General features: G+C 50.9%; 1 protein-coding gene across 2 annotated transcripts; it reads left to right on the plus strand.

Annotated features, from left to right (window-relative positions):
- The first annotated feature begins 61 nt into the window (after positions 1-61).
- On the plus strand, positions 62-27,470 carry igsf9b (immunoglobulin superfamily, member 9b). 2 transcript variants are annotated; one of them, XM_067228361.1, is made up of 22 exons: positions 62-534; positions 6,641-6,736; positions 7,995-8,201; positions 16,442-16,588; positions 17,648-17,799; positions 18,056-18,173; positions 18,661-18,802; positions 19,269-19,414; positions 19,521-19,663; positions 19,756-19,896; positions 20,121-20,237; positions 20,484-20,634; positions 20,772-20,883; positions 20,993-21,168; positions 21,531-21,769; positions 21,884-21,968; positions 22,099-22,269; positions 22,495-22,531; positions 22,703-26,368; positions 26,536-26,708; positions 26,896-27,095; positions 27,358-27,470. In XM_067228361.1, the coding sequence occupies exons 2-21, from the start codon at positions 6,676-6,678 to the stop codon at positions 27,081-27,083; spliced, it is 6,372 nt and encodes a 2,123-aa protein (XP_067084462.1). In that variant the 5' UTR covers positions 62-534; positions 6,641-6,675; the 3' UTR covers positions 27,084-27,095; positions 27,358-27,470. The 2 variants fall into 2 exon arrangements, with proteins under 2 accessions (XP_067084462.1, XP_067084463.1); XM_067228362.1 differs by lacking the exon at positions 26,896-27,095.
- Positions 27,471-27,612: the final 142 nt, after the last annotated feature.

Genomic DNA, 27,612 nt, shown 5'->3' on the forward strand with positions numbered 1-27,612 from the left:
CCTTACAAACGAGGAATCACCTATTTGGATATAGCATACTTTCTAATAAGCAGCAGTTGAGTAGACATACGTGTACGTTTACGCGTTTTGAGGACTAACAGTTAATCCAAAATATTTTGTATTACTTTGAGAAACTTTAGACAAAGCGTATTGAACAGTAGCCTACACAATAGCGATCTCACGCGTGGGAACTTTAAACTGGCTTTAAATCGACCTTCCATTAAACCAGTTCAGATTAAATCCAATTCTAAATGAGAAATCCAAAACGTTATACGCATTGATAAATATAGTTGAACTGAACAGAGTTTACGTATGTTTGTTCGGTGGCTTTTACACGCTCCACGCGAGTAGCGCTAAAGCCAGTGAATAAGATGCAACCACCTGCTTTTTGAAGAGAACCTGCATTTTAATTTACGTACATTTTCGAAAAGGCATGGCGTGAACACGGCGAAGGGACATCCAAAAGAAAGGGTTCTTGCTTATCCATGGACTAATTCAACTGTGTTCAACTCAAGGGAAAGTGCCTCAAGCAAGGTAAAATGCTGCTGTTTGAGAATGCAGTATTGAACAGCCATGTGACAACAGATGAAAAAATTTATTATTATCATGTTGTTTGTATTTGGTAACCTTAGTTTACCCATTTTCGTATTTCTACGGAAATTAGAAAAAGGACAAACAGCACACAGTTGAATATTTAATTGACCGATTTGATGTGTTTACTGAATATGTTGAGTTGGAGCATGCTGTTTTTTTTAGTAAAGACGATGAGAAAATAAGATTCCATGCTTTCAGTCAATTTCCTTCTGAGAATAAATCATAAATTAATTAAATCAATTGTACTACAATCTCTGTGCTGTACAATCAAATGTAAGAGTGTTGTGTAGAATGGCCAATTTTCATCCAGGGTCCCCATCCCATTTCTCAATTTGTGAATTTGTCAGACAAAAGAGGCAGCTGTTTAATGTGAGATGAGGTACAGTACTTGATGTTGAGAACAGCACATTTAGTTCTTCAATGTGGATACAGTGCTTTAATTTAGAGCATATAGTTAAGGGCCAGGCTGGTATTAGTCTTTGTTTATGTTATTGAGCAAAATAGACAGAGACTGAGAATGAAAAGTCATGAATGATTATAGCATCTGCCAAGCCTCTGGTCGCCAGTATAGATCAGGACGCAGGAAACACATCTCTAATCTGTCTCCAACACAGTAACGTGGCGTGCAAGAAAGCATGCTGTACATTTCATCTCTTTGAAATGTTGTTAATATGTCATGTTGCACATGAATAACTCTGGTGCAATATGTAACTTAAAAGTGTGTCATAAACTTGCGTCATACACACATGCAATGTGTGAGGTATTGTTTGAGTGATGAAAAACACATCCGTTCTGGTCATTGTTATCAAAGATGACAGGAGCCAGTTAACATTTGAACGGTGGCCACTATCCCAGTGTACAAGTCTGAAAAAACAAGCTGATTAAATAAATGTTTTGTTTAAGTGCAGTCTATTCAACACCATAGTTGTACAGAATGAAAGGCTTTTTAAGCTTATTGTGGTAGTTGCCTATTCAGGGGTTTCACTGTTGAGACCGAAGTCCGTTTGTAGAGTTCAGTTCATCCATCAGACACTGTTCTTTCACAAACAGACATTTTCATACACTTGCTTTAATTACAAGAAGAGGTAGAAAGCATGAATAATTGAAGTTTTTGTTTCTTGCTAGGATTTCATGTAAACCCGCTTATTGCTTTTGGAGAAAAGACCCAAAGGAGATTACTTAAGAAAAGAAAAACTTGGATGTATGTGGTAGAAATTACATGCTGATATACCCATAGCTACTACACCTCCAAATGTTGGCCACAAAATAGGCAGGGACAGTTGTTTTACTGGTAGTGTTAGGCAGTAGTAGTTGATCCATTACTGGGAGAAACTGTTGAGTCTTAGAACATCAGTTTGAATAGAATATTTTCTGTCTGTAGATGAACGAAAGTTTTTGACCTGTGACCTGCCTTCACACACAAACCCAGGCTTTTGACCAAGGAGCTGTGACTACAGGCAATGCCCCCTCAAATGGAAGATAGAGCTATAAGAGTTTCTATCAGAGAGCTATATACAAAATACCCCCTTGTGGAAACCAACAACAACGGATGGCTGAGTGGTGAGGGAGTCGGGCTAGTAATCAGAAGGTTGCCAGTTCAATTCCCGGCCATGCAAAATGACGTTGTGTCCTTGGGCAAGGCACTTCACCCTACTTGCCTCGGGGGAATGTCCCTGTACTTACTGTAAGTCGCTCTGGATAAGAGCGTCTGCTAAATGACTAAATGTAAATGTAAACCAGATGCCCGCCTATCCGATGCGTTGTGGAGCCGAGCCTGGTGTTAAGTCTGGTTCAGCTACAGGAGCTGTGTATTCCTGTCAGTTCAGAGCAGAGCAGAGCAGAGCGGTGTCTTTAAGCAGCTTTGTCAGGTGATCCAGAAGTAGAAGCTGGACAGTGCCGAAGGTCACAGAGAGGAGCAAAGCATTCACAACGTTACAGGAAGATTCTAGTCCATCAGAGATGCACCCAGAGCCGTAGGTTTCGTCATACATGGGTGAGACCGTTTTGAAAATGGCAAATATGTCCCGTCCTGTCCCCCCAAACGCACACTTTTTATCAAGAAAATTACATTCGATGGTCGCATCCAAAAAGCTGGCCCACCCTCATTTGAAAACAAACCTACGCCCCTCATGGCCTTAATTGGTTTGAGCACCGCAGAGGTCAGGGCAGTCTGTCTACTCACAGATAACCTTTGTTTGACTTTTCAGAATAACCCTTCAACATCCTCCTCTCTGTTCCCCTATGAATACATGTCACGCCTTTGGAATTATTCATGAGGGTTGGTTGTTGGAGAAACCTGTACCTGAGATGTGTTCCTGGAATTGATTATTGTTTGGGCTGTTTAGCCTGTCAGCATTAGGCTGTGTTTCCTCTGTGCACCTGTGGTATCCCGCCAGGCGCCAGTCCTATCCAGCCGACCTGCTCTGAGGCTATGCCCCCTGGCAGGATTAACCAGGATTACTAAAAAAGTAATACTGCTACTTAACAGGCCTATCTGTGTTACCGCCATCAGCGCTGGTCCCAATGAACTAGCACAGGATCAAGATACACACGCACATACTCACAAGGACAATACTATTCATGTGTAATCTCCTTAAACTGTATTCATTCTTGAGGTGCATTAGATGTAAATCTGTGAGAATAAACAGAAGATTGGTCTTTTTGGCTCTTTATTTTCCAGATGCACCAAATCAGAAGCATGTTAGTGCCCGCTGACATTTGTGTGTTTCCACTGTGACCTACGCCCTGTTTCTGACCCTGACTCTGACCCTGGTTCTCCAGGTGGTGGGTTTACCGCTGTGGGATTATGATACTTAGCGCTTCCACCCTTCGCTCTCGGCTGTGGGTGTGAAGCCACTCAGCCCGTGGCTTCAGGATGAAGGGATGGCGCGCCCGGCCATGCTCAGATAAACAAACCTGGCCATATTTGTAATGTCATCGTAGAGGTCCAGGGTCCATGGACATTTTTACTTTAGCCTCACCACAGCTTTGTCGTATTTGATCATTAACAGCCTATATCACAGATGGAACTTATGTTTTATCTTATAACACATCACATTTGTGTCATGCCCCGCATGTTAGTAATACCAAGTGTTTTAATGAAAAGGGTGACATGTTTTGTGACTTGGTGCACAAATGCACCATGCCTCCCTGTCTCGGTCAGCTAGGACCAGCAGTGGTGCACCACCAATGTGAACACACCATCCAACATACACTGCAACAACAGCAGACACTGCCCTTTGGATCCCTTCACTTTAATTTCAAGTTCAATTAAACTATTAGCATTGGGATCAGGGGAGTGCAGGATTACACTTCACAAGTGTCCAGGCCAGAAGGCAGAGCAAGCCTAGGTCCAAGTCAATTTGTGTCAATTACGTTTAGTAAAAGATGCAGAATAGCCGTAACAAGGTCAAAAGCCTGTGCGTACATGACGCAGTGGAGTGCTGTTGAGCATGTTCCGGTTGGTTCCGCAGTTATGACTCATGGTTCTTTGTGAATTTGACAGTCTTTATGTACGTGTCACTGTCACTGCTAATGATTCTCTTTGTGGTCGCGTGTGACTTACACAAGACAGGAAGACTGCTGCCTCCTTCCCTCAGATGCCCTCCTGAGGAGATCAGTACAGATCAGTACCTCACCTCTCCTCACCTCACATTGTACCCTGGGCTCGACTGTTCGGCATCGACCAGCAGCTCTCCCAGCAGTCGGCCAGCAGTCGGCCAGCAGTCCCACTTAAGATGGAACTGTCAAAGTGACAGGATTTTCCCTCTCGAGACAAAAAGACACCACAACGGGATTCAGAGCTGTCGACCGTATTGATGTGAGTTGGTTGCTATGTGCGGTATCTGGTGTTTGAAGACCTCAGCTCACCCCACGGATCTTTGACACGGCTTGTCTTCGAAACGAGACGACCTCCAGACGCCAGCACTCCTGTAGATGAAAGAGGATGTCTGGTCTATTGTGGAGAGAAATCCCCCAGAAGCGGTATATATCAGTGGTGATTTCTGTCCTCCGTTTCCTCCTCCACCTGAACTTTGACCCCTCCAGGCTTCCACTGTGGCTGGTCTAAACACGCCCCTGTGAGCGTGTCCCCCAGGCCACGTTTTCTCCACCCACCCCCCCCCCCCCCCCCCCACCTCCAGGCCCCATGGGGAAATACCTTGAGTGATTTCCTCATGCCCTAAAGCCTAGAACTAACTCTGAATGTTCTACAACTACCTAACTCAGAATGTTCACTTGACAGCCTACACATAGTACAATGCTGTATCTTTGCGTTGTCAGAAGTTTAATTGGTGTTCAGGATGGTAGCTGTGTAAATCCCAGAGATGAACAGGGGTTGTTCCAGAGGGTACTGCTCACTGTCTTTCAGTCGGCTGATTGGGGGTCAAGATTGAGGCTGACCACTTCCAGAGCATGACGAAGGCCATCCTAATTATGTTCCGTCTTTGGTCCTCTGTAGAGATAATGATGGACATAACTGAGAGAACATAAATCAGAAAATGAGAGAGAGAGAGGGGAAGGGGGGGTCATCCCAAAAGAAACTTTGCCACAGTCCTTGACTGTAACAATGGATCTTAGTTTTTTAAAATCCAGTTGTTGGTGCTGTGATGACAGTATCAGTTGCCTGCTCGGCATCAACAGTGAAAGATCCTCTAATGCCCTCCGAGTCGCCAGGCTCTGTCGGTCAAGTGCAGCCAGTTGAGAACAATATTCCTGGCCTGTTCTATTCAGGGACTGTTTTTGTTTCAGAGTCTGCTTACTGCTGGGAAACCTAATTACTCAACACGTGGTTGGAGTCCACTCGGGACAATGCAGAAGAACGTCAACCTCCGCTAATCGCGGTCGCCAACGCGCTGTAGCGATCTAAAAATAGACGGCGTATTAAAGGTGTGATTAACTTGAAGTAATACCCTGACAGCGTTTAATGTAGTGAGTGAGCGAGTGAGTGAAGTGTGCAGTCATACTAATGGTTCCATCTTGTTTTAATCAGTGGGGGATAGCTAATAGCTTACAGTGTCTACCTTCAGTTTCACCACTGTGAGGTCTCCTGATGTGTCTAAAGTTGTTCTCAAAGTGGATGCTTCAGGACTATAGACTCAATTACACTTTTAACTAACTTTCACTGGAGACGGGTGTTAGTTAGGTGCATGGAATAATACAACAACAAAACTGCATGGATATGAGTTTACGGGTGTCAGTATAATAATCTGTATTGTTCAACGTGAGGAAATGTTCTGAGCAGTCCATTTTGTTTAGTAAATGGAAGCACGGAGAGAGAGATTTGCAGAGAGGTGGTGGAGATGGAGAGATGTCTGTACTCTTGCTCACTGTATCTCTCCTCCGTGGGTGACCTGTCCAGGGCTGTTGGCTTATTTATGCTGAGACGAGGTCCTCTTCCAGCTGGGCCAATAACAGCCGGCTGGATAATCTCAAAAGAATGAGTGACAAGGACAACCACAGGTCTGTCTTGTATGATCACGCACAGGCGCACACTTACACACACGCACATGCATGTGGAGAGAACACACACGCACACACACACTAAACCTGATGTCCAGAAGAGGATACTGTACTGTCCAGATGTCAAAGTTATCTCTTACACTAATCCCAAACATAGACTAAACATGCAATATTGTAGTACAGCAAGATTTAAAGTAATACAGTCATTTAGATGACTGGCTGGCATGCAGTGTGATGAAGTGATTACGAAATACTATGATGAACGTTACTGTAACTTCAGGGATTAGTTTTGTCTGGGCAGGGATGGGAGTAGGATGCCCTGATACAACCAGGACGACTGTGTTGGGAGATGACTAATGTGTTGTTGTGTTGCAGGTTGGGACTGTGGTAATAATATACATTTTGTATTCATTTAGCAGAGGCCTGTATCCAAAGTGGCTTAGAGTAAAGGGCAGGTTTTGCACCTGGGTCCTCTTGACCTGCAATCAAACACTCCACCGCTGAGCTTCAACCCCCTGATGATAAGTGTGTGTCGTTGTGTCGCAGTTTGGGACTGTGGGATTAAGCGCGTGTTGTCTTGTTGCAGGTTGGGGGATGTGTGACGGTGTGTGAGGAGTGGCCATGGGACTGGACAGACTGTGGCTTCTGGGTGTCACCACGGCTGTCGCCCTCTGTCTGCTACGTAAGTCTGACCTCTGACCCTCTCCCACAGGAAATCTCTCTTGATTCCCGATTCCAGGAATGATCCATTCCCTGTTTGAAATGCATTCCTGTCTGCTCACGTGTTGTTATCGTTTAATGTAGCCGGGTCACGGTTAACAGAAGAACTCCCAGCTCAGTCTTTGATACATACAGTGAAAAGCATCTGTCACTGTCTCCCACAGCTTATACTGGGAAAGTGGAGAGGAGGGGGCCGAGGGGACCAGAGGGGGTGTGAGGATATAGGCGAATGGGGGGAAATCCAGCAACAAAATAAAAGGGTGTGGATTTAGATCAATCTGGGATTTATGCAGGCCCCATCCCCAGGCACGCTTCTGGGGGGGAGGGGAGTTTGGTGGTCGGCAGGCCATGTGTGAACCCCAGGGGGTGGTGGGTGGGTGGAGAGGGCGGGGGGGAGTAGGGAAGGAGGGAGGGAGGGAGGGCTTCTGGCCTGCATCAGAGAGTGTTCCCCATCAAGATTAAAGCTTAATCACCCAGCCAGACGAGGTACAGAGCTAACACCGGCACCCGCGAACACACACTGAGACACACACTGAGACACACACTGAGACACACACTGAGGCAAAGGCTCTGCTTCCAGGTGTCACTAATAGGATTGGAGCATGTCCACAGGATAGGCGTCTGTGTCACCAAATGGAGCATCATTGTTCTACAAGGCCTCTGTGTGTTTGCCGTAACTGAGGAGGACACCAGGGAGTTCATACAGGCTCCAACGTTCACCCGACCAATTCAATTTTTCTCTTTTCTTTGTTTGGCTGTGTTCATTTCTGTCTTTCCAGCTGGTCTCTCCTCTCCCCCCCTTCTCTTCTTCCCTCCACTGTAAAAACCTACTGAGAAACAGTTTTATGGTCGGTACCCCCACCTAGAAAAGAGTCCATTCCACTCAGGGTTCACTGGTAGTTGGTAACCCAATCTTCCAGTGGACTTCGCCTGGCCCTTGAGCAGCCCTGTGTGAATCAGGCCTCCGTGGAACACATATTTCACAGACTTTTAAAGACCAACGTGAAACAGATTTATGTTGACAAGTGACCACAGTGTTTGACCAGACACACCGTCCAAGCAATAAACATTCCACAGTAAACGCAGTTTTCTGCGCCCACGCCCTTCCTCTGTTTAAGAATATTGAGTTAGTTGTGTGCGTGTCACGACCCAATTCCTCCCCCCAACCCCACAACCTTATTTGCCCCCGGATGGGATATTGAATTTGGTGTGCTCCCCAGGTACATCGCAGGGTGTGGAGGCGTTGGTGCGTGCCAGGGTAGGGGGCTCTGCAGAACTGGCCTGCAGCCTCACCCCTCCTTCTGGCAGGGCCACCACCCCCAACCTGTTCCCCCTGCACGTGGTGGAGTGGGTACGGCTCGGATACAACGTCCCCATCCTCATCAAGTTTGGCGTCTACGCTCCGCGGGTCCATCCCAACTACAAGGGTGAGTGAGACGTGCAGCAGATATCACCGTCTTCGCCACGGTTCAGTGGAATGCAAAGCGCTGTTTTGTGGACATCAGCCAACCGCACGTTTCAACCTTTTTTTGAGTCGGCGTTTCGAAACCGTTTGTGATTGAGCCTTTTGTCTCTCTGGTTTATTGGTGGCCGTTTGCCAGCTCACAAAAGCCCCAGTGCCGTGTCTAATTGCATTCCTCGGTAGTTTTAACAGTAGCGGGCAGAGGGGTGCAACAAAAGACAATTTAACCTCAGTAACCCAATGAAATGGTGGAGCTTTCTGAAAGGAGGAAAGACAAGGACCTGGAAAAGACAGTTTTCTTTGAATAAAGCTGAAGTAATTTCTTATATAAAGGTTGCTCTGCGTCGAAGAAACGTTCAATGATCTTCCTTTGAACTTTTCTTTCCCCTTCAGAAGTGGCTGGCTGGGAATGCTTCTGAAGTACAGCTGTGTGGATGGATTTGGGGGCGGGTCGAAGTGGGGATTGAAGTTGGGGAGGGACTGGGGTTTGCTACCCTGAAATTTATGAATGCTAGGGGGCTTGAGTGGAGAGACTACCCCACATAGGTAATCCACGGAAACAATGTGAACCCTGTAATTATTGTGTCTGTGTGTGGCGACGGCTGTGTTATCACTGAGGGGGTGTGGGAATACTGGGGCGGGGGAAACGGATGGATTTTGCTGGCTGCAGGAACGGGGGAGGGGGGGGGGGGGGGGGCGGGGGAGGGGGGGGGCGGGGCGGCTGACAGACGGGCTGTGTGTGTGCGTGAGAGGAGGGGGAGATGGGGAGGGGGGGGGGTCTGGATTACAGGGAATGGGGTTAAATTGAGTGAAGCTTGGGCAGGGTGGGGGCTGGTGGCCTGATGACAGTTTTTTATTGGTGTTGAGAAGGCTGACCCACTAAGAAGAGCTTGTTTTGCTTCAAGGAGAATGGTTCAAGCATAGGGTACCAGAGTTTCCTTGTTAGAATACCATAATCCAGTCATTGTCTGCCGGAGAACAAAAGACAAAGAAGGCGATCACTCCCACCCCTTCCTCTTCCTCCAAAATCCCAAACTCTCTCACATAGGCCAGTGAACCTTGTGAGGGACCTTTAAAGCCCACCTATAGTCTGTTTTCACTTTCAATGGATGCATTCAGGAGCCAGTGTAAGGATCAGATAGCCCCTGATGCCAGCCCAGTCCCTGTCTGTCCAGGCTGGGGTTCTGGACCCATGTCCCAGGGCCGTCTGTTATCCCTAACCCCTCCTGTCATTAGCCGTTAACGCGGGCATTGTCTAAGGCCACTCATTTGTTTCAACAAGCGTGGGGCCAGCAGTCACTATGGGGGGAAGATGGGAGGTAAACAACTCCAGGACACATCCAGAGGAGCTGATGCAGTTAGTCATCTGACTGGATGCTGTCTTTTAACTTTATACTGTCTCTCGCTCTCTCTGTCTTTCTCTCTCTGACTGTCTCTCTCTCTGTCTCTCTCTGTCTTTCTCTCTCTCTCTGTCTCTCTCTGTCTTTCGCTCTCTCACTCTGTCTCTCTCTCTGTCTCTCTTCTTTTCTCTTTCTCTCTAACTGTCTCTCTCTCTCTCTGGTGTCAGTGTTACTCCAGTCTGCCTCAGATCCTCACCACTCTCCGGAGGCAGATGGCGGCATGTGATGAGTATCCGTGCTGAACGTATCATGTATTCTACTCTCAAATTAAAGTGTGTGGGGGATTTGCGGTTTAGGCAAACCCCCCACACCACAACACAGTTCCAAGCAGCCATTTCCTGAGCTTCGTCTGTTAGTTGTCTGTGTTTTGTGACAAATGAGAAAGACAAGCCGGATGGTGCTGCAATAACGACTGTTTCGACCTCATTATGGAAGTTTAAGAGATTTCTCCCGCTCTATCTGAGTGTTTTATGTCTAGCTGACGCCATATGCCATGTTTAGACTGCCACGTAAAAGAGACAGTGGAAGAGTTATCTCGGATGAACACACAATAAAGACATTTAACCTTCAATCATGGAGATAAGTTATCAGGTGTATGGCAGATTACAGTGAGTGCTTGAAGATGGCCGTCTGTGTCACAGAGTTCTGCTTGTCGGTTAAACCCCCTTCAGGTCCTGCAGCCAGAGAAGAGACATCTCTAATCTGAAAGAATTCAGATTCAGGATCCTTCTAGAAGGATGTGCCTGTCACCCTTTTCCTGTCTGCCTCCTTTCCCTGGCGTGTGACCATCAATCACCCGGCTAGAAGGAGAACAAGGTTAATAGATTCAGAATCCAGACTGATACGTTTAACCTTCTGGCTGCGGAGGTTTGTTTAAGCGGCGCCACTGTGTTCAAGTCGCCGTGATTCTTTCGCTGGTTGCGCTGTCAGGGCCACTTACTCCAGAAAGGCCAGATCAAAAAATGGCCTGTGTTCTGAGGTAAATGAGCGTGGACGGTGTGGAGGGGACACCCTCCTGGGCCGGGATCTACAGAGCTCCGAGCCCGGCCCGGGCACAGCAGGCTCCCATCACACGCTCAGTAGGAGCCCTGGACCCTGGGGAGCTGTGGCCTTGTTTTACTATCACACACACACACATACACACACACACACACACATGTATGCAGCACACTCACTCACACACACACACTCACACACACATGTATGCAGCACACTCACACACACACACTCACACACACACACACACATACACATGTATGCAGCACACTCACACACACACACTCACACACACACACATACACATGTATGCAGCACACTCACACACACACACACTCACACACACACACACACATACACATGTATGCAGCACACTCACACACACACACTCACACACACACACACACACACATACACATGTATGCAGCACACTCACACACACACTCACACATACACACGTATGCAGCACACACACACACACACTCTCACACATATGCAGCACACACACACCACACACATACACACACACTTTCCCATACATACCCACGCACACAACACCACACACTGGAGCATTAGTTCAGGCTGAAACCAGCTCAAAGAGAGGTATCTGGTGCCTGGTATAACCCAACAACCAGTTTTTCTGCTAAAACTGGACTAGATGGGCGCTTGCCAAACAGTGACACAGCGAGAGAAGAATGCGTGGCCGGACTGTGCATCTCATGTTCACCTGCTCCGTGGTACTCGGGTAGAACAAAGAGTCTGTTACTTGGTCTCACCATCTAGGTGTGTCCCAGAGGACAGAATCAAAGTTGGGGGAGTGGAGAGGAGGGATCAGCCCGAGTATTATAGTATTGTGTTGTATGCTTTTCGTCTAAGTTTTCTCATAGCCCCTAGTTAGGCTGGGGGAGGAAGGGTTCTAACCTAACACACACTCGAATGTTGAGTTTCAAAGCTGCGAGGATCATATTTGGAGGAATGTTCCGGTTGAGTGAGAAAGTGCAGCACCTGACATGTCACCATCAATAATTGACCGCCTGATCATGTTCAGAATGCAGAAGATCTAATGAGGAAGTCTCATGTGGAACACCAGTCAAGTCGTTTCCTGCTGTTCCATCAGACCCTGGTCCTTTCAGGTGAATGATAACGTTTTTACGAACAATGATCAGGGCATGCTTTGTGCAAACGACCAAGTTAACTATAATCCATCCCTTGACAAAGAGCTATTCACAACAGGGTTAAACTGATGAAGGCACAGGAGGCTTGAAGAGAGACGTTCGGGGTTAGAGGAAGGGGAGGGGGGAAGGGGGGGCTCTTAGGGTCTGGCGGACGGCATCAGAATTATGATTGTATTCAAATCAAAACACATCCCACAGTGCACCCCCCCCCCCTGCTCCCCTCCCTGACACCCCTCCACCCTGCCTTTCCTAAATACATACGGACAGACAAAGAAAAACAAAGCAGAGGCCTCTCGTTCCAGAAGCATCCGTCCTCCTCCATAGGACCCGGTGCTGTTGTAGCGTGTGTGTTCCGCAGATCCCGGGCTCATGGACGTGGATATCAGTGGGAATGGTCGCTGCAGTACTCACACGACCACGCCGTTTCCCTCCGAACAATGGAGCTTTATTCTGCAGATTTAACTCCAAGAGGCTCCAGAAAACACAGAACGAGCTAAACAAACACCATGAGCAATATAGCCACACACAGCCTCCAAATCTACCCGGAAGTTTGGAGTATTCATACACAATGTGTCGCTCAGCTTGTGTGCGTAGCGTGAATATGATGTAGAGACTCATATTGGAGAGTTTACGCTGACCAGGCAGGCTAGGGATGATTTCATAGTTTGAAGAACTGAATACACCACAGACCACCTTCTGGCTTATTACCACCCTAGGCCATGGTTACATAAAAAGCTGTTGCCAGGGTACAGAAATCACAAGGCTGGCTTCCTGGCATGGGCAGGAGTCTGGGAGAGAGCCTGGTGATTCTGAACCTGCCACCCACTGTGTGAGAGCCTGACTCAGGGTGGAGAGAGAGACAGAGAGAAGAGAGAGAGACATAGAGAGAGACAGAGAGAAAAGAGAGAGAGAGAGAGAAGAGAGACAGAGAAGAGAGAGACAGAGAAGAGAGAGACAGAGAAGAGAGAGACAGAGAAGAGAGAGACAGAGAGAAGGGAGAGAGACAGAGAGAAGAGAGAGAGACAGAGAGAAGAGAGAGAGACAGAGAGAAGAGAGAGAGACAGAGAGAGAGACAGAGAGAAGAGAGAAAGAGAGAGAGACAGAGAAGAGAGAGACAGAGAAGAGAGAGACAGAGAAGAGAGAGACAGAGAAGAGAGAGACAGAGAAGAGAGAGACAGAGAAGAGAGAGACAGAGAAGAGAGAGAGAGAGAGAGAGACAGAGAAGAGAGAGAGAGAGACAGAGAGAGAGAAGAGAGGCAGAGGAGAGAGACAGGGAGAAGAGAGAGAGGAGGGAAAAAATAAACATACAGAGAGAGAGAGAGAGAGAGAGAGAGAGAGAGAGAGAGAGAGAGAGAGAGAGAGTAAACAGAGAGAGAGAGAGAAGAGAGAGAGAATTAACAGAGAGAGAGAGAAGAGAGAGAATAAACAGAGCGAGAGAGAGGGTCACCACCTCCTCCAGATCCTTGTTGCCGTTCTGCTCTGTTCACTGAGCAGCAGTCAGACCTGTCAGACCGGCCGCTCTGACGGAGGTGGACCCTGGTGTCATGTGATCTGAGGGTGCAGAAACACAGAGGAGGGGGTCTTGGGGGGGGACGGGGGAGCGGAGGTATTGTTTGCGTCTCTCGGCAGCCTCTGGAGGGTGCAGTCTGGGGGGAGCGGGGGGGGGGGGGCCGGGAGAGAGTGATGAATGTGTCTGGTGCTGCAGGTTCCTGGAGGTCACTAAGGTCTCTTGTCCCATTGGTGGTTGGAGGAGGATTACAGATTCAAACGCTCTCTCTAACCTCTCCGTAACCTCTCATTGAATTCCTTATGGAATGCAGCAATGGTTTGTTTTACAACCGGTAAAAGAATAAAACCATAGGTAGAGGTTCATTGCTCTATATTTGCACTTTGGAGGGGAAAATCCCACTGTTCATAATATGTGCTTTTTATATTGGCTTTTAAATTGAATTTAAATTAAATATTGGCTTTTTCCATGTAACAAAAGATATCAGTACAGGTCCATTTATTTTTATTATCCTAAAATGTCTTAATGCAGCACTTAACATTTTCATACCATTCTTGACAAGAAATGTAATAATTTGATTCACTGCATTTGCCTCCCTGGCAGCTCCAAGATTCAAATGAAAACAGTCTCTTCTCATTCTCTTCCATCCCCCTCTTTCTCCCCCTCCGGCGCTCACTGTTACAGGCCATTTGCCCACTATTCAAATCAAAACACTCTTTTTTCTTTTTTTCCCCTCCACATGTAATTTTTCAAATCCCAGTGACGGAGTCTCCCCTGTCAGGGTTTCCCCCCCTTTTGGTTTCTACAGCAACAGAATTCAAATCCAAACTCCCAGTCCCGGTGTTTCCTCGATCCTGTCACTATGGTAACCTGAGAAAATGAGGAGGGCTGGGAAGGGGGAGGAGGAGGACGGGGGGGGGGGGGGGGGGGCTTCTCTTTGTGGTGATGGACAGGCGAGAGGGAGAGAGAAAGGGTTAAGTGTTCAATGGCGAAACAAGAATTCCCCAGCAGTGAGCCAGTTGGCGAGGCGTGCACTCTGGGTTTTGAAAATCAACACGTCCTCGTGTCCGCGTGCCCGCCTGCCCGCGTGCGAGGGAACGGGCGCCGGTCCAGTCCAAACACCAAAACCAGCCACTTGGAATTCCAAGATTTATGTTTGCTTCTTAATCATTCTAAGAGGTGCTAGAAGTGCTAATGAGCTTAAAGCGTCCCTCAATATTAAAGCACGCATGACTCAGGGCTGAGTGGGTGTGTAGGGCTGCTGCTGCACGTGAAAAGGTTTTTCCTTTGTGGTCGTTTGGAAGAAAAGAGAGAAAATCTCCCCCTGGAGAAAGGGCAGCACTGCGCCGATCCCTCCCTCTGAGATAACAGCGAACGTCTGAGGTCTTTACCACACCTGTTATCGTCTCTGCACACATTTCCTCTCCCAGTGCCCTGCCCGGGTATTTTGATGGTGTTGACCTACAGAGGGCTAGGCTGGCTGTGTGGAAACCCAAACTCAGGAGCCCGTAGAGACATGCCCTGCCTTTTAGCAGGTCAGTCAATCATTAGCCTTGCAAAGCTAACCTGGTTATTAACCATAGCAACAGAACCACACAGGAATGCAGGGTTAATTGTTAGCTATTGTAGTCCCTTTAAAAATAACCTGTGTGGTGTGGGCTAACCTTAGGACTGTGAGTTCAGTTCAATCATCCTCCCAGACATCCCTCGTCAGATGGCCCTATGCTGCGAAGGCCCTGTGATATTGAGGCTGCATCATTTTAAGGTTGGAGTCAATTACATAATTTATTCCTGTCGTACAACACACATGGGACCTCTGGAGGTAAGCTTTCACAGAAAACATTCAAAAGGGGAGGTGACGGTGGTGAACCGATTTTTTTTATCTGATTGTAATTAAAGATTTTTTTTTTTGAACTTTTTGTAATGGTGTGCTGATGCAAGGTTTGCAATTATGAAACTCATTTCATCCACACATCCACGTGATGTTGTTCTCAAGGTAAACGGCAGTCTGAGAGGTCTCTAGTGCCATTCCATGGACCTTGTTTTATGTCGAGAGTTTTACAAGAGAAGTCTACACAGCATTGCCATGAGATGATGGACCTCCCGGGTCCATCTCGCTTCCTGTGGTCTGTTCTGTTTACCGTCTGGCTCTGTTGTGCTAGGAGCAGCCTTGTGCACATCCTCATCAGTTAAATCCCCGGAAAAAAAGACTTCTTTGAGACGTAGGATAAAAGGGGGAGGGGGGGGGAGAGGCGGAGGGAGGGAGGGTAACACCAGCACCCTGAAAACCAGGCTGCAGTCACCAGGCAACCACGAGATCAAGTTTCAAAGCACAAGGAGGAGTTGTAAGAAGTAGAGAGAGAGGGAGAGTGAGAGGGGGGTGTGTGAATGAGAGGTGACAGAGGAGGGTGGGTGTGTGTGTGTGTGGGTGTGTGTGTGTGTGTGTGTGTGTGTAGGGGGGAGGGGGGGTTAATACCACGTGTATTCTGCCATTACTGTGTTAGTCTCTGCCATTTGTTCATCAATAAACAAAAACAGGTGTCCCTCTTTGTAGAAGGAGTTGACATTGCGCCAAAATATTTTACCACTCCACCTCCTTCTCCTAGTTTACACAGCCAGCAACCTCAGTAACAGAAAGACTTCTTCACGTGTAATGAGGCTCATCACTGCTGAGGTGAATTATGTGTTTGACCTTCAAACTCTAAAGCTCTCTGGCCTCTGCTCCTTGAAATTACATAGCTGCTTTGTCATTTTTCTCATTCCACGTTCCAGCAGAACCAGAGGAATCAGAAGAACTTAAAGTAGTAGCTACTTGACACTGTCTGGAATCACTGTCATCCGACCTTGAATATCTGGTTTGAGCTGGAAGTTCCACTGACAACATAGTGGATCTCCCTAAGAACACACTAGAGTCATGCACTAGCACAGTATGATAAAGCCCTGACTGTGAGCTTTGAGTGAATGCCTGGGTCCTCTTCCTGGTAAGCTCCCTATCTGCATGTGCTGACTCTGCTGGTCTGGCTCTCTGTGCTGATCCCAGGTTCTGTATATGTGTGTGTGTGTGTGGTTGTATGTGTGCGTGTGTGTGTGTGGTTGTATGTGTGTGTTCCTGTGTGTGTACATCCAGGCCGTGTGTCTCTGACTCGAGGGGCCTCTCTGCTGGTGGAGGGGCTGAGCCTGGAGGACGAGGGCTGGTTTGAGTGTCGCATCCTGCTCCTGGACCACACCGCCGACGACTTCCGCAACGGGACCTGGACCTTCCTGTCCATCACAGGTGTGACACCGCAGCGACCCGCCTGGGCCTCGCACGCAAGGCCGGCTCCGAGCCCCTCAGAGCTGCTACTGTTCTCCGGGAAGAGTGGGTCCACAGGGGCCCCCGAGACACGGAGGCCCCTGTCTGGTGCTCTCCTGCGGACAGTGTTGTTGCCGAGCGGCATGGCTTCATTGCGTAAGGCTGTTCGAATCAGACATCACGTCTCGTCTTTGTCTGAAGCCGTGCATGCTGGGAGATGATGTCAACACTGGATTGTCTGTTATGAGCCACAGGGGAGCGGCTCTGCAAGGCTACGTCCCCCAACACGCGCGCACACACACACACACACACAAAGGCTTATACACATGCAAAAACACACACACATGCTCAAAAGCACACTCACAAACACATGCCCACACACACAAAAGCACACGCCCACACACACACACACACACACACACACACAAAGGCTTATACACATGCAAAAACACACACACATGCTCAAAAGCACACTCACAAACACACGCCCACACACACAAAAGCACACGCCCACACACACACATACACACACACACACACACACACATACAGTCAAAAGCACATACATGCACGCACTCAAACGACAGCGCAGACTCACTCACACATACTGTACACACACACACACACAGATCCTCAGACACTGATCACGTTGCATGCTATCCTGTGGTTGAATAGTGGTAGTTAGCAGGGATTGGGTCTGAATATGGAGTGGCCTGGGTAAAATCACTACATGGTTGGCATCTGGTTCTAGAAAAATTCCCTCAGTCTTTAATCAAAAGGAATGAATAACCTGAAACACATTTTTGTGATGGCAAGAAAGGGTAGGGTTTCATAAAAGCCTGTATTCAGTTAAATACACCTTTTCACAAATGCCTGTGAAGGCGCCGGGCAGTGTGTAGACTTCAGATGTGTCCTGGTCAGAAACCTAGGTGCTAGTGTCTACCTTAATGACAGTGTTGTGGTGCGGTGCTGGAACACTGTAATGTGTGTTTACTCTGATCCATCCACGCTTCACATGCCGCCGTCTCTCCTCTCCTCCAGCCCCGCCCGTGTTTATTCAGACTCCTCCCACGTTCGTGGAGGTTCTGCAGGGGGACTCTGTGACTCTCAGCTGCGGGGCCCACGGGAACCCTCGTCCAATCGTCGTCTGGCACAAAGACAAGACCCCCATTGTGAAACATGCCAAGATTAAGGTATGGGTCAGAAGTAGTTCTGATGTCCCTCTCTCTCTCTCTCCCTCTCTCTCTCCCCCTACCTCTCTCTCTCTCTCTCCTTCTCTCTCTCCCTACCTCTCTCTCTCTCCCTCTCTCTCTCCCACTACCTCTCTCCCTCTCTCTCTCCCTACCTCTCTCTCTCTCGTCGGTAAGGTCATTACTGTGTGAAACTAGCATGACTCATATATTCTCCTTCCCCCCACTCTTTCTCCCCCCCCCCCCCCCCCTCACCCAGGTGCTCAATGGCACCTTGTCTGTGGCCACGGCCAGCAGAGAGACATCAGGAACATACATGTGCCACGTGTCCAACACGGAGGGGAACATCACCCATGTCACGCAGCTGCAGGTCAAAGGTCAGTGAGAGGGCTGCATGTCAGCTCAACTCACCGCCCAGCTCACCGGAAGATTCTTTAGCTGTGCCGTCAAACCGTTTTGACTTCAAATACTGGAGAGATTTGACGTGCCGTAGCATGAGCTCACCAGGAGTAACCTTGTAGTAGAAAACCGCAGACAGAGCATACGTCTCCCGGCAACGGAGCTGGCTATTGGGGATTGTTCATCACGCTTTGTCCTTCTCAGGAGCTTAAAGATCACTTATTCTGTCACTGCAGACTGGACTGGAGACGTTTGATCCAGCTTTTCCTATCGGTTACACTGCCATCTAGGGGCGTAACAATGACATGCATATTTGCTGTCCTTAGGGAATCATGTTATACTATAGACATGACTGTACTTCTGATATCCGTCGTATGGTTTAGTCCTCTGTTTTATCCACACTCCTCTGCGTTACCCACAATCCTCTGCGTTACCCACAATCCTCTCCTTTGTGTGTAAAACCAGGTCCTCCCATCATCCTCATCTCCCCAGAGGACACCACCCTCAACATGTCCCAGGATGCCCTTCTGCAGTGCCAGGCCGACGCCTACCCCTCCAACCTCACGTACGAGTGGTGGAAACACGGGGAGAACGTCTACCACATAGAGTGAGTGTTCCTCTTCTTCCCTCCCCTCCAGACGCCGAGCTTCTGCAGGCTGGCTGCTCGACACCACAGACATAATGACATCAGAGGAATGTATTCTTTATGGTAGTCTTTGTTGGTCCTCATCCATCGGTAATCTGCTAAAGCCATGGGTACTACAATGCTGGGGAATTAGATTGGTTGTAAGACAATTACTGGCAGGGCAGCATGAGCACATGTAATCCTTAGATGGAGGCAATAAATAAAAGATTAAGTGAAAGATTAATTAGCACCAAGGTCAGGTTTTCATATGCTACTGTTTACCATGCTTAATGTGTGTCTGTCACAGCTAAGAGAGGTTCGCTGTCTTTAATTATGCTTCAGTATGTACGCTTGTTAGGTAAACACATTTACTTTTCGACCCTAACTTACCCAGAGATCGTTTCCTGATTCCTAACGATGTGTTCCGTGTGGATGTTCTCGTCCTCAGACATCTTAAGTCACGTGTGAAGATCTTAGTAGATGGCACGCTCCTCATTCCAAATCTCGTACCAGAGGACGCTGGGAATTACACGTGCGTTCCGACCAATGGGATTCTGACTCCTCCCTCCGCGTCCGCCCGGCTGAAAGTAAAACGTAAGATTCACCATGGCGACACTTCCTCATGCCTCCCAGCAGTGACGTCCGTTGGTTTTAGTGAGCTGGGTAGTGACGCCCTCTGTTACCCTTGTGTCCGTGTTAGACCCAGCCAGGGTGGGGAGGATGCAGAGGGAGACCTACCTCCCTGCAGGCATGGAGGGAGTCATCGCCTGCCCCATCCAGGCCGACCCCCCCGCCATCTACGTCAACTGGACCAAAGACGGAAACCTGCTGGACCTTGACAACGTAAGTGTTATCTCTGAGAGGACACACCAGTCCCATCACCAGGAGGCGGGCTATCGCTGAGCTGTCTCCTGATTGGTCTCTCCTCTCCTCAGTTTCCTGGCTGGATGGTGAACAACGAGGGCTCGGTGTTTATAGCGACAGCCAATGACGACGCCGTAGGGATGTACACCTGCACGGCCTACAACAGCTACGGCACCATGGGTCAGTCAGGCCCCACCAACGTGCTGCTGAAGGTAGGACTACAGCTCAGGACTGCTTCCTGCTTCTACTTCCTGGTTCTACTTCCTGGTTTTACGTCTTCAATATATGAATGAAAAGGCACGTTGATTGGTCCTATGAAACGCAAACATCCATGTTTCGATGACGTCATCGTCCCAGCCTTGATGTATTCGACCTGGGTCGTACTTCTTGGTTCTGCCGTCACCTACCTAGCTGACACACTTCCATGTCCCTGCAGGACCCGCCCTCGTTCCGGGTGCCCCCCCGTGATGAGTACCTCCAGGAGGTGGGCCGAGAGCTGGTCGTGCCCTGCGAGGCCAACGGAGACCCCGCCCCCAACATCACATGGAGCAAGGTGGGGACATCCGCTATAAATACACACCTCTAAACATACTGCATACACCTCCATATACACCTCCATAGACACCTCCATAGACACATCCATATACACATCCATATACACCAACGTATATATACATCAGTCTGTACCTGTCTGTTTTCACTCATTCACTCACCCATCCACTTATTCATTCACACAATCACCAACTCACCCGCTCACTCACTCACCCACACACCCACTCTCTCCTCCCTCGTCCCCCAGATCGGGCCGTTCCCCCGCTCCGCCTTCACGGTGCTGGCCAACGGCTCTCTCCTGCTCCAGCCCCTCAGCAAGGACCACCAGGGGGCCTGGGCGTGCTACGCCACCAACCGCGTAGCCACGGTCAGCGCAAGCACCATCATCATGGTGCTGGGTAAGCATCCCAGTCTGGTCATGAAGACTTCAGGCTAGTTTTGGCTAGCCTGGCTAGGCAGTGTTTGTACACGGTATCCTCAACTAGTGGTTTAGAGGATCCGCTGACTGTCCTCCACGTTTTCCTCTTCCCTGCAGGCACCAGTCCTCACACTGCGGCCTCGGTGTCTGTCAGCACAGGGCTGAACCAGGCCAATGTGTCCTGGGAGCCTGGGTTTGATGGGGGATACACACAGAAGTTCACCGTCTGGTTAGTATCTCATCCGGTTCTCACCGTCGCACGTCAGGCTGGGATGGGTCGCCGACTGTCGTATTAAGAACCCCGGGGCTCTGTCTGACTCCTTCGGTCTCCCCTCCAGGGTGAAGCAGGCCTCCAGAGGGAAGCACGAGTGGTCGTCTCTGCCCGTGCCCACGTCCAAAACCTACCTCCTAGTGACGGGCCTGCTTTCGGGGACCAGCTACCAGTTCAGCGTGCTCCCCCAGAACAAGCTGGGCTCCGGGCCCTTCAGTGAGATCGTCAGCGTCCGGACCCAGGGTCAGTACCAGCATCAACACACCCACCTATCTCCATAGAAACTGTCTGTCTAATCTTACTGCTCCCTCATAGCCCTGTATTGGATATGTGTACAGCGTAAGTCGCTCTGGATAAGAGCGTCTGCTAAATGACTAAATGTAAATGGTCCAGTCGATGCGTCTATGTTTTTTTTGTTGTGTCCTTGGGCAAGGCACTTCACCCTACTTGCCTCGGGGGAATGTCCCTGTACTTACTGTAAGTCGCTCTGGATAAGAGCGTCTGCTAAATGTAAATGTAAATGTAAATGTAAATGTAAGTGTCGGCCAACTGTACACATCAGTTTACCTGTAGGTCTAATCCCAGCCTACCGTCCGTCTCCACAGTTCTCCCCACAGAACCCCCCACCGTGGTGACCACCCCCCCATATCTGGAGCCTCCAGAGATCCTGTCAGCCAACAGAACAGCCCAGGGAGTGCTGCTGCTGTGGGCCCCGCCTGAGGCCCCCTCCTCTCCCCTGACTGGGTACGTCCTCCAGGCCAGGAGGGACCGGGCCCAGTGGGTCATCATCAACGACGCGCTGGGCGCCAACCAGACTCAGCTTCTGGTTCAGGGGCTCCTCCGGGTGAGTCAGGATAGCGCGGATGGAAAGTTTTGGTTCCTAAGACCCGTGACGTGGTTTGTTTTGTTCAAGTTCTGTCGGTTTGAGGGTTGAACCCGTTCTGCTCTCATTCCTCAGGATTCCAACTATGACTTGAGACTGATGTCGCGCAGCAACAAACTGCTGAGCGAGCCCAGTGACTCAGTCAACGTGTCCACTACAGGTTAGCACCCTCACCATCACACACATCTCATTAGGCTCTTCACGGCCATTCTACTGTGAGGACAGAAGCGGGGCTCTGAGGCAGGTGGAGAGGCGTCTGTCCTGACCCTGCCGTGACCTCTCGTTTGCAGGTATGGACATGTACCCAGTCCGGCCTGGCTTCCTGGAGTTTGTCCCCGAGCCCCTATTGGCCGGCGTGCTGGGCGGAGTGTGCTTCCTGTTCGTGGCTATCATCCTCTCCTTGGTGACAGCTTGCTTCATGACTCACCGAAGACACCGTCGGCGCAGGAAGAGGAGAGAAGGTACAGAATTACCGTGAAATGAGAGAGAGGGGTCTGTTGTTTAGCTAAATTACAGCTCTGTTACTGTAATAAGTTTGTGATTGTGTCATCACTCCTCAAAGGTATTCCAGTCCTTCCACGGCCTACTTTCAAGCTTCTGTTAATGGCTTCTTTATCAACCCATCTTCTTGATCATTTGGGGCATTATTTGTTGTTTGACCTTCTCACCCTCCATCTTCTTTTCAGATCTCCCCTCTGCCTTCCAGAAGAGCTTGTCTCCACAGTAAGTCTCCCCCCTACCCACATCACATTGGCTTGTTTGCTCACTTTCTGACTCTTTTGGGTGTATTTTTTTTTCAATTTCAGTTTACCAATATTGGCACAATCATAGATGTTTCTGAAGTTCTCTTGAACTCTTATCTTTCGATGTTTTCCCCCCCCGTTCTCTCCCCAGAGCCCGCTCTCCTTCTGACAGCCCAGACAGCGTCCTGAAGCTCAAGTTTTGCCCCCCGCTCTCCTTCTTCCCCAACTCCTCCTCCTCTCAGTCGGACCGCTCCTCCTTCGACAAAGGGAGCCGAGGGGAGTACCAGGACCAGCGGAGGCAGCTGCTGTCCAGCTCCTCTCCCCCTCCACACTACACCCTGTTTGAGAGCCACCTGGGATGCCAGGCCTCCTCTCCCACGGCCCTGGAGTCCATCACCAGAGGCCCCGATGGACGCTTCATAGTCCAGCCCCTCCCGGAAGGTTCCAGCCCGTCCAGCAAGAAGGGCTCCAAGAAGGACTTCCTGCAGAACGGCGGAGAGGGCAGTGGCTCCGGGAGCAACCGGACTTCCTTCAGGGACTCTCCCAAGTCCAGCACTCTGAACTCGGAGAAGGAGGAGCAGAAGGCCTCGCCCCTGACCGTGGAGGAGGCTGACCCCAGTAGGGCCCCACACTCCCCCGGCAGGGTGAGGGCCATGGCCAGGAACTTCTCCCGGCACGGCTGCTTCTACTCGGACGACGAGCAGGGCTCCGAGGCTCTGCTGGAGAGAGCCAGCTTCTACTCGGACAACGGCGAGAAGCGAGACTCCCTGAAGAGGTGCCACGAGCTCGGGTACGCGGACGACCTGCTGCCCGGCCTGGCCAGCAGAGCCAGGCTGCCGGAGAGGGAGAGAGACCGGCCTCATCCCTCGGGATACCATCCGGTGGAGGGAGACTCCAGCACACTGGTGTATCGCCTGGACGGCAGCGACCCGGAGAGGGACAATGTTCGAAAGCGGCAGCAGCTGGCTCGGGAGAGGGAGGAGCTAGAGCGGGAGTTGGAGAGCTACACAGCCAATCCGAGGCAGCCCGAGAAGGCGGGCGGCCCTATCGGGGAAGGGGGCGGGGCCGAGGCGGAGGATCCCATTTGGAAGCAGCAGGAAATCCCCCTGCGCCATAAATCCCACAGCGCCTCGGGGCAGACGACGCGGGCGTCCGACTACAGGAGGGCCTGCTACTTCGGGAACACCAGCAGCCCCATGGACCGTGTCCCCTCCTCCTACATACAGTGGGACATCAGCCCAGTGACTTCCGTCACCACCCACATTCCAGCCCAGCGTCCCATTGAGAGCCCCGCAGCCAGGGCCCCTCACACACCGCAGGCTGACCCGGCGAGGGAGGACACCCCTCCGGTCGACTCCTCCCACTCTCCAGTCACCCAGTGCACATCCCTCTACCTCCTGTCCCAGAACCTCAGTGCAGAGAGCCCGCCTCTCTGCTTGGGGAACCCCAGGCCGCCGAGCAGGGCCAGGTCCGGGAGCCCGGACAGGGAGGCAGAGTCACTCCGCAGGAGGTCCATGGTTGAGGGCGGCTGGAAGGGAAAGGCAGAACCGGGAGGAGGGGCCTTGAAGACCAGGTCTTCCTACGCTTACGGCACACAGCAGCCAGAGCTAGCGAGGGAGGGAGGCCAAGCTGGGACCGACAGGGAGCTGGATATTAGTCCAGGTCAGTCTTACCTAGAGACCACACGGTACGGCCTGTCTGGAAATAGAGAGGCTGAGCAGACTGAGGCAAGAGACCCTGGGGGGCACGGTCCCTCTAGCTACGACACCTTGCCCTATGACCTCCATAGAATAGGGACCAAGGTCCCAGTGCGCGACAATAAGAGTGAAGACGACCGCCGCGCTTCACTGTTGTACTCCGAGATGGAGCGAGAGGGGGTCCGAGCTCGCTCCAGGAGGAGCGACTGTCTGTTCGGCGAGAGCTCCAGCCGTATCTCGCCGCTGACCCTGGTGGAGGAGTGTGACAGCGACCAGTCTCACTTCTCGGTCGCTCGCATGTCCGGGTCGTTCAAAACCAAGCCGGCCGCCCAGCCTCCCAAGATGTCTCCGCTGCAGACGAGCGCCATTCTGGAGTACCTCAGTCTCCCCGGGTTCATAGAGATGAGCGTGGACGACCCCGGGGAGCAGAGCGCGCTGCCAGACTCGTCCAGCCGGCTGACAGAGCTGAAGCCGGAGGGCTCTCAGGTGGGGAAGCCGGACGTGGTTCCAGAGAACTGGGAGGTTCACGTTCAGGAGAGACGAGCGACGCCTTCCAGCCAGAAAACGGTTTCTTTCGAGGAGACCGCCTCGAGTTCAAGAGACGACGAGAAGCCACAGTACAGACGCACTCTGTCTGTCACAGGAGAGACGGGCCTCAGAGAAGGATGTTCTGACAAGACTAAGAGACCATCACCTGCCTCATTGCATCCGAGCAAATACCTTTACTCACAACCTCCAAGTAGTTCAGAGGGACCCCATTCCAGACGTAGCCCAGGTTTAGCCCAGACGTTGGCTAGCGCAGCCAGAAGCATGGCAGACATCGTTTCGAAACACTCAGACGCTTTCGAAGATCGACCCGAGTCTGCCGCAGAACAATCCCAAAGACATTATCCTCAGGGCAACCAGACGAACAAAATCACCTCGCGGATCTATCAAGTTCCTGTGCCATTCATGAGGAAATCTCTTAGCATAGGCCCCTGTCGAACCCTGTCGGGCATGGGTCAGCCTCGACCCTTCCTGAAGAAATCTACCAGCTTAGGGTCCCAGAAATGGGAACACTTTGAGAGCCCGCGGACCTACATCTCTGAGAAGTGTTACTGGGATGAGTTACCCAACCCGGATGTCCGGGTCAAGTCCTACAGCCTGGGCCGCACGCCGGCTTCCTTCCCCAGGCCCGGTCTCTCCTGGAGAGAGTCGGCCCTGCGGCCCAGCGCTGGCAGCTTGGAGAGGCCCCACCACGCTGACAGAGCCCTCCCTAGCCCCTCCTACCTCACTCCTACCATGTGCCCACCCAGTCACACCTCAGGCTGGGGGAGACGAGAGTTGTACGACCCTCGACGCCAAGCCGCTGCTTTCCATGACCCCTCACGGTGGCCCGTTACATATCACCACGAAGCCTTGAGGGCTGGGCAGCACAAATATGTCCCACTGGACTCCTCAATACCCCACTACCCACCCAGGCCGAGCTCTAGGGGGCCTCCAGACACCTCCATTCCCCACTACCCACCCAGGCCGAGCTCTAAGGGGCCTCCAGACACCTCCATTCCCCACTACCCACCCAGGCCGAGCTCTAGGGGGCCTCCAGACACCTCCATTCCCCACTACCCACCCCGGCCTAGTTCTAGGGGGCCTCCAGACACCTCCATTCCCCACTACCCACCCCGGCCTAGCTCTAGGGGCCCCCCTGACACCTCAATGCCCCACTACCCTCTTAGGCCAACCTCCAGGGGGCCCCCTGACTCTTCTATACTCCACTACCCACCCAGACCGAGCTCCAGGGGTCCCATAGAACCCCAGGGGCCTCCCAGGGTTCCGCCAAGGTCCTACCTGCCCAGGATGTACAGCTGGCCATCTCCCCACCATGCCCCCGTCCCCCCCAGGGATTCGGAGGGTCCGAGGGAGGCCGAAAGAGGGCTGGGGAGGGGGCCAGAGGCCGAGGCCCGAGAGACCCGGGAGGGAGGCCGGACCAGCTACGCCAGCCAGAGCAGTGGCAGAGGTAGTGTGGGCCTCCTCAGGCAGTCTCTCTCCATCACCCCCACCCTCCTCAGCTCCCCGGAGACCACGGAGGAGAGCGAGAGACACAGAGCCGAGATGGAGCTACGTGAGAGACGAGCGAAAAGGTGAAAGAACGGCGTCCCTGCCCCCCAGGGACGGCCACGCCACAGCACAGGGAGTCGAGGATATTGCCAAAATGTCATTTGTCCATTTCATCATTCAGTTCTTTTTTTTTGCCGTTTACCTGTGAAATGTCTTGTCTTGACGGCTTGTTTTGTGTGTCTGTTGTTAGAAGGAACACATCAGTAGATGAGAGTTATGAGTGGGATTCAGCTGATGTCTGTGTGGATTCGGAAGTCCTGGAGGCCATGAGGCTCGATCAGAGAGGGGTCGGGAAGGGCAGGGGGGAGTTCAGACACCATCCACCCCTCTCTGAAGCTGGCCTCCAGGACCTACAGAGGAAAGGTGAGGCCAGATCCCTTTACATCCATCCTTACCGACCTTGTTCACTAGACTCATCGTTTTCCTGGATGCATTAGTCCCTTGGTGTTGTGCGTGACTGTGAATGCCTCCCGTGCTCTGTGCTGTGATGTTTGTGACGTGAGCACCACCCCTCATCCACGCCGCTCCTCTCCTCGCTGCCCCTCCTCAGGCCCGCCTCCTCCCGTCAGCCCGCCCGTTTCCGACCCTCCTCGCAGCCAGTACAGCCGCTCTCTCAGCGAGGCGCGTTTCAACGCCCTGCGGCAGGAGTTCCAGGAGTACAGGCGCGGCCAGGAGGCTTCTCGCCCCCGGGTGGGCCCCCGTGACACAGTCTCTGACTCCAATTCAGCCCTGCTCTAGCAGCATCCCTCGGTCCGTTCCTCCCCACCCTCCGTCTCTCCTTCCCCGCCCCTACACCCCTTCTGCCTGCTTCTCTGCCTGTGTGTTGTTGCTACTCTGGATGTGGCACGAAGCTCTTGGATGTTAAGTCTGTCACTCGATGTTCTTTCCTTTCATGTTTCTTTCTCTCTCTCTTTCTCTTTGGGAATACAGTCGTGTCATTTGTGTTTTTGCTTTTTTGTGTTGTTCTAATTCTGTTTCTAAAACTGTTATTCTTTATCTTTTTGTGTTTTAGGGATTTCAAAGAAAGGAACCAAATAACTGTCTCTGTTCACACAGAAGACCATGAGCTATGCTGTCGCACCTCACTGGACCTGTCTCTCCCCCACACACCTCACTGGACCTGTCTCTCCCCCCACACACCCTATTGGTACTAAATCCAGGTTTGCTGAACCACTGTGATACTAACATCTCCAAATGAACGAGGCAGACAATGCTCATAGTTCAAACACTTCTAGGTTCAACCCGGGTTTTTGAAACAGAAATGCTT

The sequence above is a fragment of the Osmerus mordax genome, chromosome 24 (genome assembly GCF_038355195.1).
Source record: "Osmerus mordax isolate fOsmMor3 chromosome 24, fOsmMor3.pri, whole genome shotgun sequence".
NCBI lineage: Eukaryota > Metazoa > Chordata > Actinopteri > Osmeriformes > Osmeridae > Osmerus > Osmerus mordax.